Source organism: Loxodonta africana, chromosome 11 (genome assembly GCF_030014295.1).
Source record: "Loxodonta africana isolate mLoxAfr1 chromosome 11, mLoxAfr1.hap2, whole genome shotgun sequence".
In the NCBI taxonomy this organism is placed as follows: domain Eukaryota; kingdom Metazoa; phylum Chordata; class Mammalia; order Proboscidea; family Elephantidae; genus Loxodonta; species Loxodonta africana.
The window spans coordinates 86,841,992-86,856,114 of NC_087352.1; the positions used below are offsets into that span (position 1 = coordinate 86,841,992).

At 37.7% G+C, this 14,123-nt stretch overlaps 1 protein-coding gene across 6 annotated transcripts in view; it reads right to left on the reverse strand.

The window, feature by feature from the left end:
* Window positions 1–798: 798 nt before the first annotated feature.
* Window positions 799–14,123, reverse strand: part of RBBP8 (RB binding protein 8, endonuclease) — a 133,165-nt gene continuing 119,840 nt past the window's right edge. For 2 of the 6 annotated variants that reach the window (XM_023543942.2, XM_010586820.3), the window contains 3 exons: window positions 7,745–7,841; window positions 4,463–4,604; window positions 801–1,947 (listed from right to left, as the gene is read on the reverse strand). In XM_023543942.2, the coding sequence (XP_023399710.2) occupies window positions 1,850–1,947; window positions 4,463–4,604; window positions 7,745–7,841 (337 nt within the window). In that variant the 3' untranslated portion in view covers window positions 801–1,849. Of the gene's footprint in view, window positions 1,948–2,011; window positions 2,528–4,462; window positions 4,605–7,744; window positions 7,842–14,123 lie in introns of those variants that run through there. The other 4 variants (XM_010586818.3, XM_003406360.4, XM_064294648.1 and 1 more) reach the window with 3 other exon arrangements.

A 14,123-nucleotide genomic window follows, 5' to 3' on the forward strand; every position in this document is an offset into this window, starting at 1 on the left:
GTGGCTATGAGTTGGAATTGACTCAACGGCAATGGGTTTAGTTTTTTTTTCTAACATCATTACTGAGCAATATAAGAATATACAGGATTATCTGAGGATTAAGAAAGAAATGTCTGCGTGAAGAGTATAACTCAGTTCCTGGCATATAGTAAGTGACCAATAATGGCTGCTATCATTTCTGGGAGATTAGTAGACTGCCAACAGAGAACAAAAACCAAACAGAGGGCAAACAATTTGGGAAGGGAAGAAAAATGCTGAATAGGAGCTATGATAGTGTTTAACGAAATTCATAGTAACACCCAGAACCAAATGATGTACCTAGGTGCCTGCCATATAGTAAAAAAAATATAATTTTCTTTCCTTTCCTATAGGAGACACAAACTGATGCCATTCATTCTCATGGGAACTATGATCAATGAGGAAGATTAGACTCTAAGCAAAGAGATTTTAGAAATTCTAAGATTACCATATTTTTATACAAATAACATGCACCTTCTATGTCTGCCAAGCGCACCCCTCCCCCCACAAGTTATTTTTGTTTAACTGCTATGTTTTTTTTTTTTTTTTTACAGCAACATGTAAAAAAAATTGGCAGAGTGGTGCTTATAAAAATACCTGGGGGGGGGGGGGGGGCGTACAGTTGGCAAACAAATGTGGAAGGCATGTGTTATTTGCGTAAAAATACGGTGTAAGGACATCATACTTGGTGAAATAGAGGGTCAGCAAAAGTGAAGAAGACCCTTAATGAGATGGATTAACACAGTAGTTCCAACAATTGGCTCAAGCACAGTAACAATTGTGAAGATGGTGTGGAAGTGGGCAGTGTTTTGTTCTTTCCTACACAGGGCTGCTGTGAGCTGGAACTGTCTGAGGACACTTAACAACAGCATAAGGTTATTTAGATTTTAGTGAGGCAGTCCATTCAGTCTCATTTGCTCCCATTTAATAATACTGTCAAGACATGAATTAAAGGAATACACAAAACAGATGTTGACAAATGCTACTAGAAATGATGACATAGGTGTGGTCAGTCATCTTATGACTCAGACACTAGGCTCTAGAGGGAGAGAAAGTTGCTAAATAGAGAAATCTATTTTGATGCCAAACTGGAAGTTCGTAACATCAGTCAAGCAAGATAAAGAATACAATTGAACACAATGGGCAGAGAATGCAACAAATTTAGCTTGAAAACTGGACCAGGAAAAAAAGTATGATGTAAATATGTAAGTATTATGATCAGATCAGAGAATTACATTAATTTGTATTACATTGCAAAAAAAAAAGGTGGATATTCGTGATCACCACAGAAGGAATTTACTACAGAGAAGTATCCCTCATTTCAACAAAAAAGCTGCTGGACTATTCAAACTTAGCCTTTTTTTAGATCTAAGTGCCAGACACAGATATGACCTAGAGAAGAGCAACTGATGAAGGGAATGAAGATCTGATGATTACTATGACACTGCCGCTAAATATAAGTATCAAGGGAAGATGGAAAGAAAAGATCAGAAGGCAATAAATCACAGACAAAAACTCTTATTTTCAAAATTGTAATTGGGTATTACCAAATAAAGTAAATAAACTCCTCTTAAGTTAGAGTGCAAAATGAAAGCACCTTATTGTTTTAAAGGTGCAAAAGCAAGAAAATACAACATAAACTCATCCACATTTTAAATAGTTCCTTGTGTGGTGGGTAAAGGCCATTTAAAAACATTTTCAATAGAAAATTGATTTATAAATCAGTTTACAGAAGACTAAAAAAAAAAAAAAATCAGTGTTTAATACCAAACTTTAACTATAAATAACTAAAAGGAAAAAATTCTCCTCTCTCCTGTTTTTGCTTCGACATCTATGTCTTCTGCTCCTTGCCTTTTGGAGAAAACATTGCATTGTAAGGCTGCCGTCTTTTTGGACGAGGACAGGGATCAAGATCTTCCTTAATGTAACCTTAAAATAAAAAATCAAATTTAGAAGACTGTATTTACAACATACATTTCTTTCAGCATATATCTAGTAAACCTTTGTCTCATTTAACGCCTCCTAAGTTTACATGAGTCTTCTGATTATTACCTTGTGATGCTGACAAATGATTTCACTACTGTGCATCAGTTTCCTCATTTATAGTAACAATAACAGAGCACATGCATTTGGCAAACGCTTCATACACATTATCTCAGAGAAAGAACTCTAACAGTCCTTTGAAGTAACTTCCACTATGCCCAGGAAAGTTAAATGATTTGCTCATGGTCATAAGGCTAGGAAGTGGATGAGCTGGGACTTTGCCCAAGATCTAATACCAGAACCCGAACTCTTACGCACTTTCCTGTTCTGTTTCCCATAGTATGTACATGTGGACAAACTGCTAAAGAGGAACTCTTTACCTTTATGATAAATTCCAGGTGCATATCAAAAAGACTCTTCAGGGTAGCTATCTCCCAGGGTGTCTCCAATCATGTAATCTGCAGGACAGGAACGTGCTCTGCCATAGCCCGAGGCCATAGCTAACACAGGCTCATCCAGATTGATTCTGTTTGGTGACCAGGCAGAGACACCATATCAAGACTCCATCTAGCTTGTTAGCGGGGAAAGTGGACATCTGACAATAGCTGTCAGAAACTTTGCATTTTTTGGAGATACTATCTTATAACTAAATATCTGGAACTTCTCCAAAAGTGAAGAAGCTTTCTCCCCATTGTCAGTCATACAGCCGAACCATCAGGACTCTTACTTGAGAACAGTCACTGTAAGACAGCAAGGCTGAACTGAAATTCTACGTGGTAATCTTTATCATCTGGTATTTATTCAATGCTACTATACTTTCTTGAATGGAGTCCCTGGGCAGCCCTCAACTACTAGCCCAAAGGTTGGAGGTTTGAAAAAACACAGAGGCGCCTCGAAAGACAGGCCTGGTGATATGCTTCCAAAAAGCCGCAGCTTTGAAAACCCTATGGAGAAGTTGTACTCTGCACACATGGGGTCACCAGTGAGTCAGAATTGATGGCAACTAATAATGACATACCTTCTTGTGTGTAAAATTTTAAATGTTTATCTGTAACTACAAACACAGATTCGAAAACTAATTAAACCTGTCATAAACCTAAAATTCAAATTATAAATATTCTGAACATTACTGTATTTTCCAGTCACATCTCAGAAGATAAACAACACATTTTCATAAAACTCAGTATTTAAACCACAAGATAAGACATAGCCTATAATCGAGTGCTCTGCAGACCATGGAGAAAATAGCAAAAGATACTAAAGAGCTCAGAACAAGTCTCTGCTTAGCTAATATCCTCCCTCCTTTATGGTTTTTTTTTTTTTCCCCAACAGCTATTATTGAAGTATAGTTGGCATACAATAAACTGTACATATTTCATGTGAATATTTATTCCTTATGCTTTAGGTTCATTTTGAAATAAAATTCTCCATAAAACATGAGTGCATTCTCTAATTAAAAAGAAATCTGTGGCAACATTCCTTTAATAACAAATGAGTTTTAATCTAAACATGCCAAAAACAAAGTCTACAAATACAGTAACGTAGAGAGTAAAATCTTGAACTAAAAGAGGTTCCTTCACAAAGACAAGCTATTATGTGCTTCTACAAGCTCCCTGGGAATGATATTTTCATAATAAAGGGTTTGTGAGATGGATACTACTTAACTGAATAGCTCTTAAAGGCTAAGGATTCTAGAACATCTCATTTAAACCAACGGTTGCAATAAAGTTCAGACCTAATGGCTACAACTGATTATACTGCCCAACTGCTGGGAATGTCCAGACTGGTAGCGTTAGCCTGAGCACAGAAAGGGAAGTATGCTGCAACACGAGGACACCAGGAGCAAATTCATATAAAACCAGGAAAGCATGTCTACACATTTTTTAGCAATACGCCTGCTGGCCAGTGATTACACTGATAAGATAGTGAGAAGAAAAATCACAACTAGTGATGTTAAAATGCTTTAAAGCTGCATACATTCTCAGATTATATTAAATGTAAGTGCCATATCTGAAGGAGCTGAGTGTCAGCAATCTTCAAACAAACAAGGTCCTTTTTACGCAAATATGGTTTATAAACATCTAGCATTCTTGACAAATGAGGTTTCTGAATCCAAAATTCAGGGTAGTATCTTTAAAAAAATGTTCTCTTCTTAACAATAACTCTGCTGGTAACATCCGTAATTTATTTTATTAAAATGAAAGAGAAATGGAACCAAAAAACAGAATAAAATTATATAATCACATTAAAGTGATTATAAACGATCTCTGATCCCAATTAAATTACTTGAAGAGTTGAAGGTAAGCCTTTAATCTCTAGGAACTTGTGTCTATGTCACAAAACTATGACTCAATTTGCAGCAGAAGGTAAAGAGAACCATGGAGAAAAAGTCTATTGCTCAGACTTGGGTATATGTGGTATTTAAAAATACGTATCAATTCCCAAATATCTATGTTCTCACCTCTCTCCATACAAGTCTGAGTAGAAGGAAAACCAACTTCCCAGAAATTCTCTGGTGTGCTGGGTGGAATGTAGCGAAATCGGTGTCTTGAGCAGGAAGCCAGCTTCTTTTCTCTTTCTTCTGCTGGGATATCTGCATAATACTAATAATAAAAACAGGTAAGTTTTTTTCACTTATGCTTATGGATTATTAACTAGAAGCTAAAGAAGACATTTAATAAAGTATTCAGCATTCTAAGGAAACTTAATACTCATTGATGACAATGCAGAAAAACCCACTGCATTCAAGTCGATGCCGACTCACAGCAGCAACCCTATAGGACAGAGTGGAAGTGCCCCACAGGGTTCCCAAGGGTATTATCTTCACGGAAGCAGACTGCCACATCTTCCCCCATGGAGCGGCCAGTGGGTTCAAACTGCTGATCTTTTGGTTAGCAGCCAAGTGGTTTAACTACTGAGCCACCAGAGCTCCTTTTGATGATAAAAAAAGAAAAACTACTAGTAATTAATACTTACATCACTATTAATTACTTACTGACGGTAACCAGTGCTGGTGCTGATCTGTGAAATGTTGGTTTCACAGATAAGAAAAGGAGCTTGTATCACAATGTAAACTAACACACTGCTTCCTTTGTCAATAAAATCTTGCAATGAAAAAAAGACGCCAGTTGAACTTTACGGTGTGATTTAGTGATACAGCTGATTTATGTGTTAGTGCAAACTCATCTCTGTCAGACCAAAAACAAAATCCAGAGACCTGCACTTTGCATAGCACTGCTCTCAATTGTTATCTGGATATAACACGTGTGTTTCAAAGTAATTGTCATAACTCTACGGATTTTTAAAATAAATTTTCAATTTGAATGTTGCAGGCTTCATGGCTTCCCCTTTAAGTTGTATTTTTCAATTAGGATCAAATGCATACTATTTTTGGCACTACGATCATACAAGGATAGAACTTATATGTAAAAACTGTAGAGGTCTTCAAGCTCGAGACCTAAAGGATACAAAACGGTAATTTAATGTTTATGTAATAGAACATGGATGGTGGGATCATAGAATCCAGCAAATTCCTTCGTTTTACATTTGAGAAACTGAAAATCAAAGAAGTGATAATTTATACCAGGATATTACAAATGAAAAGACAGATTTAGGACTAGAACTTAAGCCTGAAGCAAAGGTTTTTAACATGTTTTTCTTTTACACAGATTAATCTCTGAAACAACTTTTTTTTGGGTGACTATCTTTTTCACCATTACTGCCATGCATACAAGCCTTCATTACCTTACCCTGGGCTTTGGGATAGGGCCTTAGAGAACCATGCTTTATTGGAAAAAAACAATGTTACCAAATTAAAACATATTCAAAAGACAACAGTAGGCTACTGCAGCTGTAACACAGCCTGCAAGTGGGAGAGTGGTAGAATATGAAGTCAGAGAGAAAGCGAGGTGCCAGGGTTTGTGGTCTCCGATAAGGACTTTGAATACGAAGACACTGAAGAGTTCTGGGTGAAGGAATGACATGATTTAACTTTTATTTCAAAAAGACTGGAAAAAAAATTCATTCATTGCTATGTTGAGTACACTGTAAAGAGACAAAAATGAAAAGATAAAGAGAGCAGTCAGAAGCTATTTCAATAGCCCAGGGATGATAAAATGGTGCCTTGGTTCAGGGGGTTAGTAGTACAGTAATAAGTGGTTGGAAATGGGATATGTTTTGAAAGCACAACCAACGGGATTTACTGACAGATCGATTACGGGATGTCAAAGAGAAGAGAAGAGCTAACTACAAGGCTAACTAAAGAGTAGAACTGCCATTAGTGACAGATGTAAGACTCAGGGGTGACGATTACACATCCACGAAGACAAGTAGAACAGGCAATGGAATAAGTTTATTCCACTGAATGGTCAGGATGGAGAACAGGGACCAGATTTACTTCCCTAGGTTAAACAACTAAAAAAATGAGTAAAATGCATGAAACAATAGTTCTCAGAGATTGAACAACAGATAGGACGTGAAAAGATTCCTGAGAGAAAGATGCAATCAGCAGTGTTGCTAGCACAAGAGCTTTTTCCTAACTGGTAGTTATCAGCTGCAGATTGTAAGGAGTGATGGTTATAACTAATAACTGGAAGTTTGCTCCATGTTCCTTAGTTACAAAATCATGATAAATTTGATTTGTGTTAGGAAAACTCTTGATAGAGGAAGTTTTGCTTGTTTATCAAACTGCTTTCCAAAAGAGTCATACCATTGTTGGTATATCAGAGCATATTTCTTACCAAATGCTTTACTTGCATTGAAATCTAATCATATTTTCACACATAACTTTAATGTGCTTGATTATCAAATTTTCTAGGCCATAGTTTTTAAATAGGAAATTTAAAAGGGGAAGTAAAATTGCTGGAGGCACTCACATGACAGCTAATGGAGAGCAATGGAAGAAATAAAAACAGCATGTTTCAAGAAAACACAGAACCTGTCTGGAACTACCCCCCCAAAAAAAAAAACCCCCGCGGCCATCGAGTCAATTCCGACTCATAGCGACCCTATAGGACAGAGTAGAACTGCCCCATAGAGTTTCCAAGAAGCGCCTGGTGGATTCGAACTGCCGACCTCTTGGTTAGCAGCTGTAGCACTTAACCACTAAGAATAATAGGATAATTAGCAATATCTACTTCAATAGTCCAACGCAGCCCCTAGAATTAAAAATTCTATTATTTAAAAAAAAAAAAAAATTGTGGTCTATGGATGAACTAGAGCCTATTTATCACATCTTGTTTCAGAAGAAAAATACTAAAACACCAGAGCTTATGGTGGTACCAGTTATTTAGGGAGGGAAAAAAAAACCAATTATGAGTATGCCTCATTTCCTCAGAGTGCTTATGTAAGTAATAAATGTTAAAGTTTACTACTGAAATATCAAACTATTCCCCAAATGGTTTATGTCTAAGAGCGTTTGCCATAAGGGGGGAAAATTAAACAAATATAAATAAATACAGAAAAAAGAAAAATGGCATAAATGTCTTAATCTGGTAATAAAAACTAGACCTTAGGCTCCAGATTCACTTAATGAAAATTTAAGAGAAATTGAGAGCTTTCATCTGTTTTTATTTCCCAGGTCACAGCCTGTATACTATTCACTTATTCCTCCTATTATTCCTGGCCCAAGCTAGGTTTCTAGATGCAAATATAATTTGTATCTGTGACTTTTTAAACCATGCATTTATGATTTATAAAGCCATAATTAAAAAAACAACTGGGCAGTATTCACATTAGTACTTACAATTTCACATTCCTTACATGTGTGTCCAAGCAATTTTCTTCTCTCTTCTTTTTTCCGAACCACCTCAATATGAGGAAAATTTTGTAAGCCAGTCTCCCTGGGGGCAAAAAATGAATTAAATTTAAAATTAATCCATTTATTTGGTTTAGGATTCAAATTAACAAAAGTGAGAGACAAGAGGAGAAATAATTCCAAAACATTCATTCATTTTACTTGAAATGCTTATTCAGTTTGTTAGAGAAACAAATATTTTTTCATCCATTCTACATCAAATATTTATTGAGTGCTTATTATATGCCAAAGGAGCCCCAGTATTGCAATGGTTAAGGGCTCAGCTGCCAACCAAAGGGTTGGTGGGGCTCAAACCTACTCCATGGGAGAAAGACCTGGCGATCTGCTCCTATAATGATTACAGCCTAGAAAACCCTACAGGGCAGTTCTACTCTGTCCTATAGGGTCGCTATGGGTCAGAATCGACTCAAGAGCATACAACAACGATATGCCAGATATTTTTAAGGGGTATTTTTCTCTAAAACTAAAAAAGGTAACTATTATTTCCTATTTCTGCCTCTGAATGGCTGTCTTGGTCATCTAGTACTGCTTTAACAGAAATATCACAAGTGGATGGTTTTAACAAAGAGAAATTTATTCTCTCACAGTTTAGAGGCTACAAGTCCAAACTCAGGGTGTCAGCTCCAGGGGAAGGCTTTCTCTCTCTGTGGGCTCTGGAGGAAGGTCCTTCATCAATCTTTCCCCGGAATAGGAACTTCTCTGTGCAGGAACCCCGGGTCCAAAGGATGCGTTCTACTCCTGGCACTGCTTTCTTGGTGGTGTGAGGCCCCATGTCTCTCTGCTTACTTCTCTCTTTTGTATCTCAAAAGACACTGGCTTAAGACACTACCTAATGTTGTAGACCTCATCAATGTAACTGCCACTAATCCATCTCATTACATCACAGTGAAGGGAAATCACATCAGATGACAAAACGGCAGACAATCACACCATACCGGGAATCCTGACCTAGCCAAGTTGACATATTTTTGGGGGACATAATTCAATGCATGACACTAGCTGAAAACTATGATTAGGTTAGGAATATACATCTGTGGTCAACTGATTTTTGAAAAGGGTGTTAAGTCATTCAATGCAGAAAGAAGAGTCTCTTTAACAAATGGTGTTGGAAAAATGGGATTTCTTCATGTACTATGGGCGGGGGGGAATGGATCAAGGACCTAAATGTGAACACGAAAGCCGTTGTAAAATGTAGGAGAAAGATTGTGGGACCTAGTTTTTAATGATGCACTATCAGATATGATGGCAAAAGACAAAACAGACGAATGGGACCTCATAAAAATTAAATACTTTTGTTTATCAAAGAATTTTAACAACAGAGTGAAAAGACAACCTAAAGATTGGAAGAAAGTTTGGGGAATCATATATTCAATAAAAGTCTAATATCCAAAATATACAGCGAAACCTGTGAGAGCTGGAACTCAATGGTGCTGCCTTGTTTTTCTAGGTTTTGCCAAGTTTTCTGCCTTTGACAAGGTGCAGTGTTACCACTTTTCTATTGCTTGCTTTAGTGGAAAATATTTGCATTTTCCTTCTCTGACAGGTTTCCACTTTACATAGGTTCTGGCTTTCACAAGTTCTACTGTGTACCTTGTACAACTTAATAACAAGACAAAAAACCCAATAAAAAAAAGGGCAGAGGATTTTAACAAACATTTAACCAAACAGGATATTCAAATGGCCAATAAGCACATGAAAAGATGTTCAATGTCATCAGCCATTAAACCAAAAAAAAAAAAACCAAACCCACCGCCGTGGAGTCGATTCCAACTCAGAGCAACCCTATAGGACAGAGCAGAGCTGCCCCATTGAGTTTCCAAGGAGGGCCTGGTGGATAAGAACTGCTGACCTTTTGGTTAGCAGATGTAGCTCTTAGCCACTATGCCACCAGGATTGCAAATAAAAACTACAGTGAGATACCACCTCACCCCTATTGGAATGACAATGATTAAAAAAAAAAAAAAAGGAAAACAACAGGTGTTGGTGAGGTTGTGGAGAAACTGGAACCCCCCTCATCCACCACTGGTGGGAATGTAAAATGGTACATCCACTATGAAAAACAGGGCGGTTCTTTAAAAAGTTGGACGCAGAACTACCACAAGATTCAGAAATTCCACTCCTAGGTATACACCCAGAAGTGAAACAGAAACCTATACACCAATGTTCACTGCAGCACTTTTCACAATAGTCAAAAGGTATAAACAACTCAAATATCCATCAACAGATGAATGGATAAACGAAATGTGGTATATATACACAATGGCATACTACTCAGCCATTAAGGGAAATGAAGTCCTGATGAATGCTACAACATGGATGAACCATGAAAACACCACACTGAGGAAAATAAATCAGTTGCAAAAGGACAAATGTTGTATGGTCTCACTTATATAAAATAAGCAAATATACAGAAACCACAGATTATTAGTTGTTACCAGGTGTGGGGGGGGAAGGGGTAGTTTCTGTTTAGGGGACATTGAGTTTATTGGTGGTGGAATGATTTTGAAAAGGATAGTTAAGATGGTTGTGCAACCTGAAGAATGTAATCAGTGTTACTAAATTGTACGTGTAAAAACTGTTGAGAGGTGTATGTTTTGTTACATATATTTTCACCACAATAAAATATAAAAAAATTAGATTAGGAGGTAAAATAAAACAACCCATTTTAAAAGGCATAATGTATTATTAAACTCAGGAATTGGTATTCTATAACATAACCAAGAAAGAGAATACTCCCTCTGTTAACTCAGTTATTTAGTACTAACAACCCCGATTTCAGGGCTAACCTACTCTTCCCCAAAGTACAGACTTGTCTGCTTAGCCATTTGCCATCTTCTCTAAAAGAAACATTAATTTCTGCTGCCTCCACCCACCCTGAGCTCTTCAAAAATACTAGGTACAATTATCATTTGTGCTTGTATTTAAATGGATCAGATCCTATCATGAACCAGGTGAAACCTAAGAGGGGTCAAAGCCATTGAGGTTTGTGTTAACACACTATGGAGTACTTTAGGAAGAAAATGCAATCAAGAACCACAAAACTTCTTTTTATTAATATACTTATTATACTCTGCTTTAAAAAGCCCACCATAAACCAAACAATAGTTCAGCTTAATAAGTAAGGAATGTCTGCCTTGAGCATTGTGTTGTTTTAAAGAATTACCTGTGTCATCAAATTGATAACAGCAACTTAAAAGGTTCTATGAGAAGCTTTGTGGGCATTGAGTAGAATAATTTGGAAAAGGATAGCAAGAACGGTGGCACAATGTGAAGACTGTAATCAATATCACTGAATTATACATGTAGAAGTTGTTGAACTGATGCATGTTTTGCCATGTATATTTTCACCAAATTAAAAAAAAAAAAAAAGCCCAACATAGATAAATCCAAACTTACAAAATAGGTAAATGGTTAGGTGATGGCATACGTATTTTGTTTACAATAGATTAAAAATGCCCAGTGAGGTTAAACAGTCTAGCTCAGAAAAACTGGTTTTTAAAATGACTTGTTAGTAACACATCTGTTCCTCTGAGGTATCTTGATCCAGTTAGGCTAATACGTCCCTGTAGTTGGCAAGAACTTTTTTTCCTTCAGAAGAAAGCTTTAACTGCTCTATTTCAATTAAAGTGAATAAAGTGCTCGACTGCTAACTGAAGGTCAGCAGTTTGAAACCATCAGTGGCTCTGCAAGAGAAAGATGTGGCAGTCTGCTTCCGTGAAGATTTACACCCTTGGAAACCCTACGGGGTTCCTGTGAGTCGGAATCGACTTGACAGCAATAGGTTTGGTTTTTTTGGTTTAAGGTTATAGGACCTTGCTGTGTTTAACTCCCAGAGCCCTTAACTTCTGATTAAAACGGGAGACTAAGAAATGACAGATTAAAAAATGGTGCCACAACTGGACTACCCAAAACCTAAGAAGTTTCCTGAATACAACCAAACACTTCGAGGGACACAGTTGCAGGGGCACGGGTCTGATGACCATGGTTTCAGAGGACATCTAGGTCAACTGGCATAACAAAGTGTATTACAAAAATGTTCTGCATCCCACTTTGGTTGAGTGGTGTCTGGAGTCTTAAAAGCTAGCAAGAGGCCATCTAAGATGCATCAATTTGGTCCCAACCCACCTGGAGCAAAGGAGAACGAAGAATATCAAAGACACAGGAAAACATGAGCCCAAGAGAAAGAAAGGGCCACATAAACCAGAGATTCCATCAGCCTGAGACCAGAAGAACTAGATGGTGCCTGGCTACCATCAATGACTGCCCTGACAGAGAACACAACAGGGAATCCCTGATGGAGCAGGAGAAAAGTGGGATGCGGACCTCAAATTCTAGAAAAAAGACCAGACTTAATGATCTGACTGAAACTGGAGGGACTCCAGAGGTCATGGACCCCAAACTCTCTGTTAGCTCAAAACTAAAACCATTCTTGAAGCCAACTTTGCAGGCAAAGATTAGACTGAACTATAAGATATAAAACGATACTGGGGAGGAGTGTGCTTCTTAGCTTAAGTAGACACATAAGACTATGTAGGCAGCTCCTGTCTGGAGGTGAGATGAGAAGGCAGAGAAGGACAGGAGCTGGCTGAATGGACACGTGAAATACAGGGTGGAGAGAAGGAGTGTGCTATCACATCGTAGGGAGAGCAACTAGGGTCACATAAAAATGCGTGTGTAAGTTTTTGTAAGAGAAACTGACTTGAATTGTAAACTTCCACTTAAAGCACAATAAAAAAAAAAAAGAACTAAAAAAATGGTGCATAACTATATTTTCTTTCAAATAGTTTATGGAATCCTAAGCTTACGTAGAATACAATTTGGCCGTAACCTTTCATTGAATATTATCTATTCAGTTTCTGCAGTGTACTACAAGACAACAGAGAGTCTACTAGTAGACTGGCATCTGTAGTAGCCAGTTCAAAGCCTCAGCTAAGAGATTACTAAATAAGCTTCTTGTCACTGAGGTAACACAGCCTACCTTCCCAGGGTTTGCTAGCATTCTCAGTTGGGAAAGGAACCACGCTAACCCTGAGACTTTTACCATCCCTATACCTTTATCCACCTCCTGCGTCTCCAGTTTCCAGTGACTTTAGAACAAATAAAACTACTCACATTAAAAAAAACAGTTAGTGAACTTCAAATAGGAGTCATTTAAAACGGCAGTTCTTACTCTTAAATACTACTTCTAGGAATCTATCTCAAAGATGCTGTCACGGATTGAATTATGTCTCCCCAAAAATGTGTGTATCAACTTGGTTAGGCCATGTGTGGTTGTCCTCTATTTTGTGATTGTAATTTTATGTTGAGAGGATTACGGTGGCATTGTAACACCACCCTCACTCAGGTCACCTCCCTGATCCAAGGAAAAGGGAGTTTCCCTGGGGTGTGGCCTGTACCACCTTTTATCGCTCAAGAGATAAAAGGAAAGGGAAGCAAGCAGAGATTTGGGGACCTCATACCACCAAGAAAGCAGCACCAGGAGCAGAGTGTGTCCTTCGGACATGAGGTCCCTATGCCTGAGAAGCTCCTTGACCAGGGGAAGACTGAGGACAAGGACCTTCCTCCAGAGCCGAAAGAGAAAATCTTCCCCTGGAGCCGACGCCCTGAATTTGGACTTGTAACCTACTACACTGTGAGAAAATAAATTTCTCTTTTGTTAGAGCCATCTATTTGCGGTATTTCTGTCATGGCAGCACTAGATAACTAAGCCAGATGCAGAGACAAAAATATGAAAAGAGAATGTACAAGGCTATTCACTGTAACACTAAGTGTGCCAGCATAACTGTAAACACCCAAATGGCCAGTTACAGGGAATACACTATGGTAGAGTCATACAGTGCAGTACTCTGCAGCTAAGAAATGAAATAAGCAATATCACTATGTACTGCTATTAGTGATTTCCAGAATATACAGTTAAGTGAAAAAAACAATGTGGAGAAAGGTTGTCGGTTGGTCTATCTATCTGGCATAGTTCCTACTTAGTAAGGGGACAAGAGTATTTATATATATATATATATATATATATATATATATATATATATATATATATATATATATATGTATATGTATGTATTTGCTTTTCTTTTTTATAATGGAAAGAAATTACAAAATTTTTAACAAATGGTTACCTGTGAGGATAGAGACCTAATAGGCTGAAGTGGACAAGGACAGAAGCCAGACTTAACTGAAAATATCTTGTTTTGGAGCTTCTGGTACCATGTATGGAACCCTGGTGGTACAGTGGTTAAGAGCCCAGCTGCAAACCAAAAGGTCAGCAGTTCAAATCTAACCCACTCCTTGGAAACCC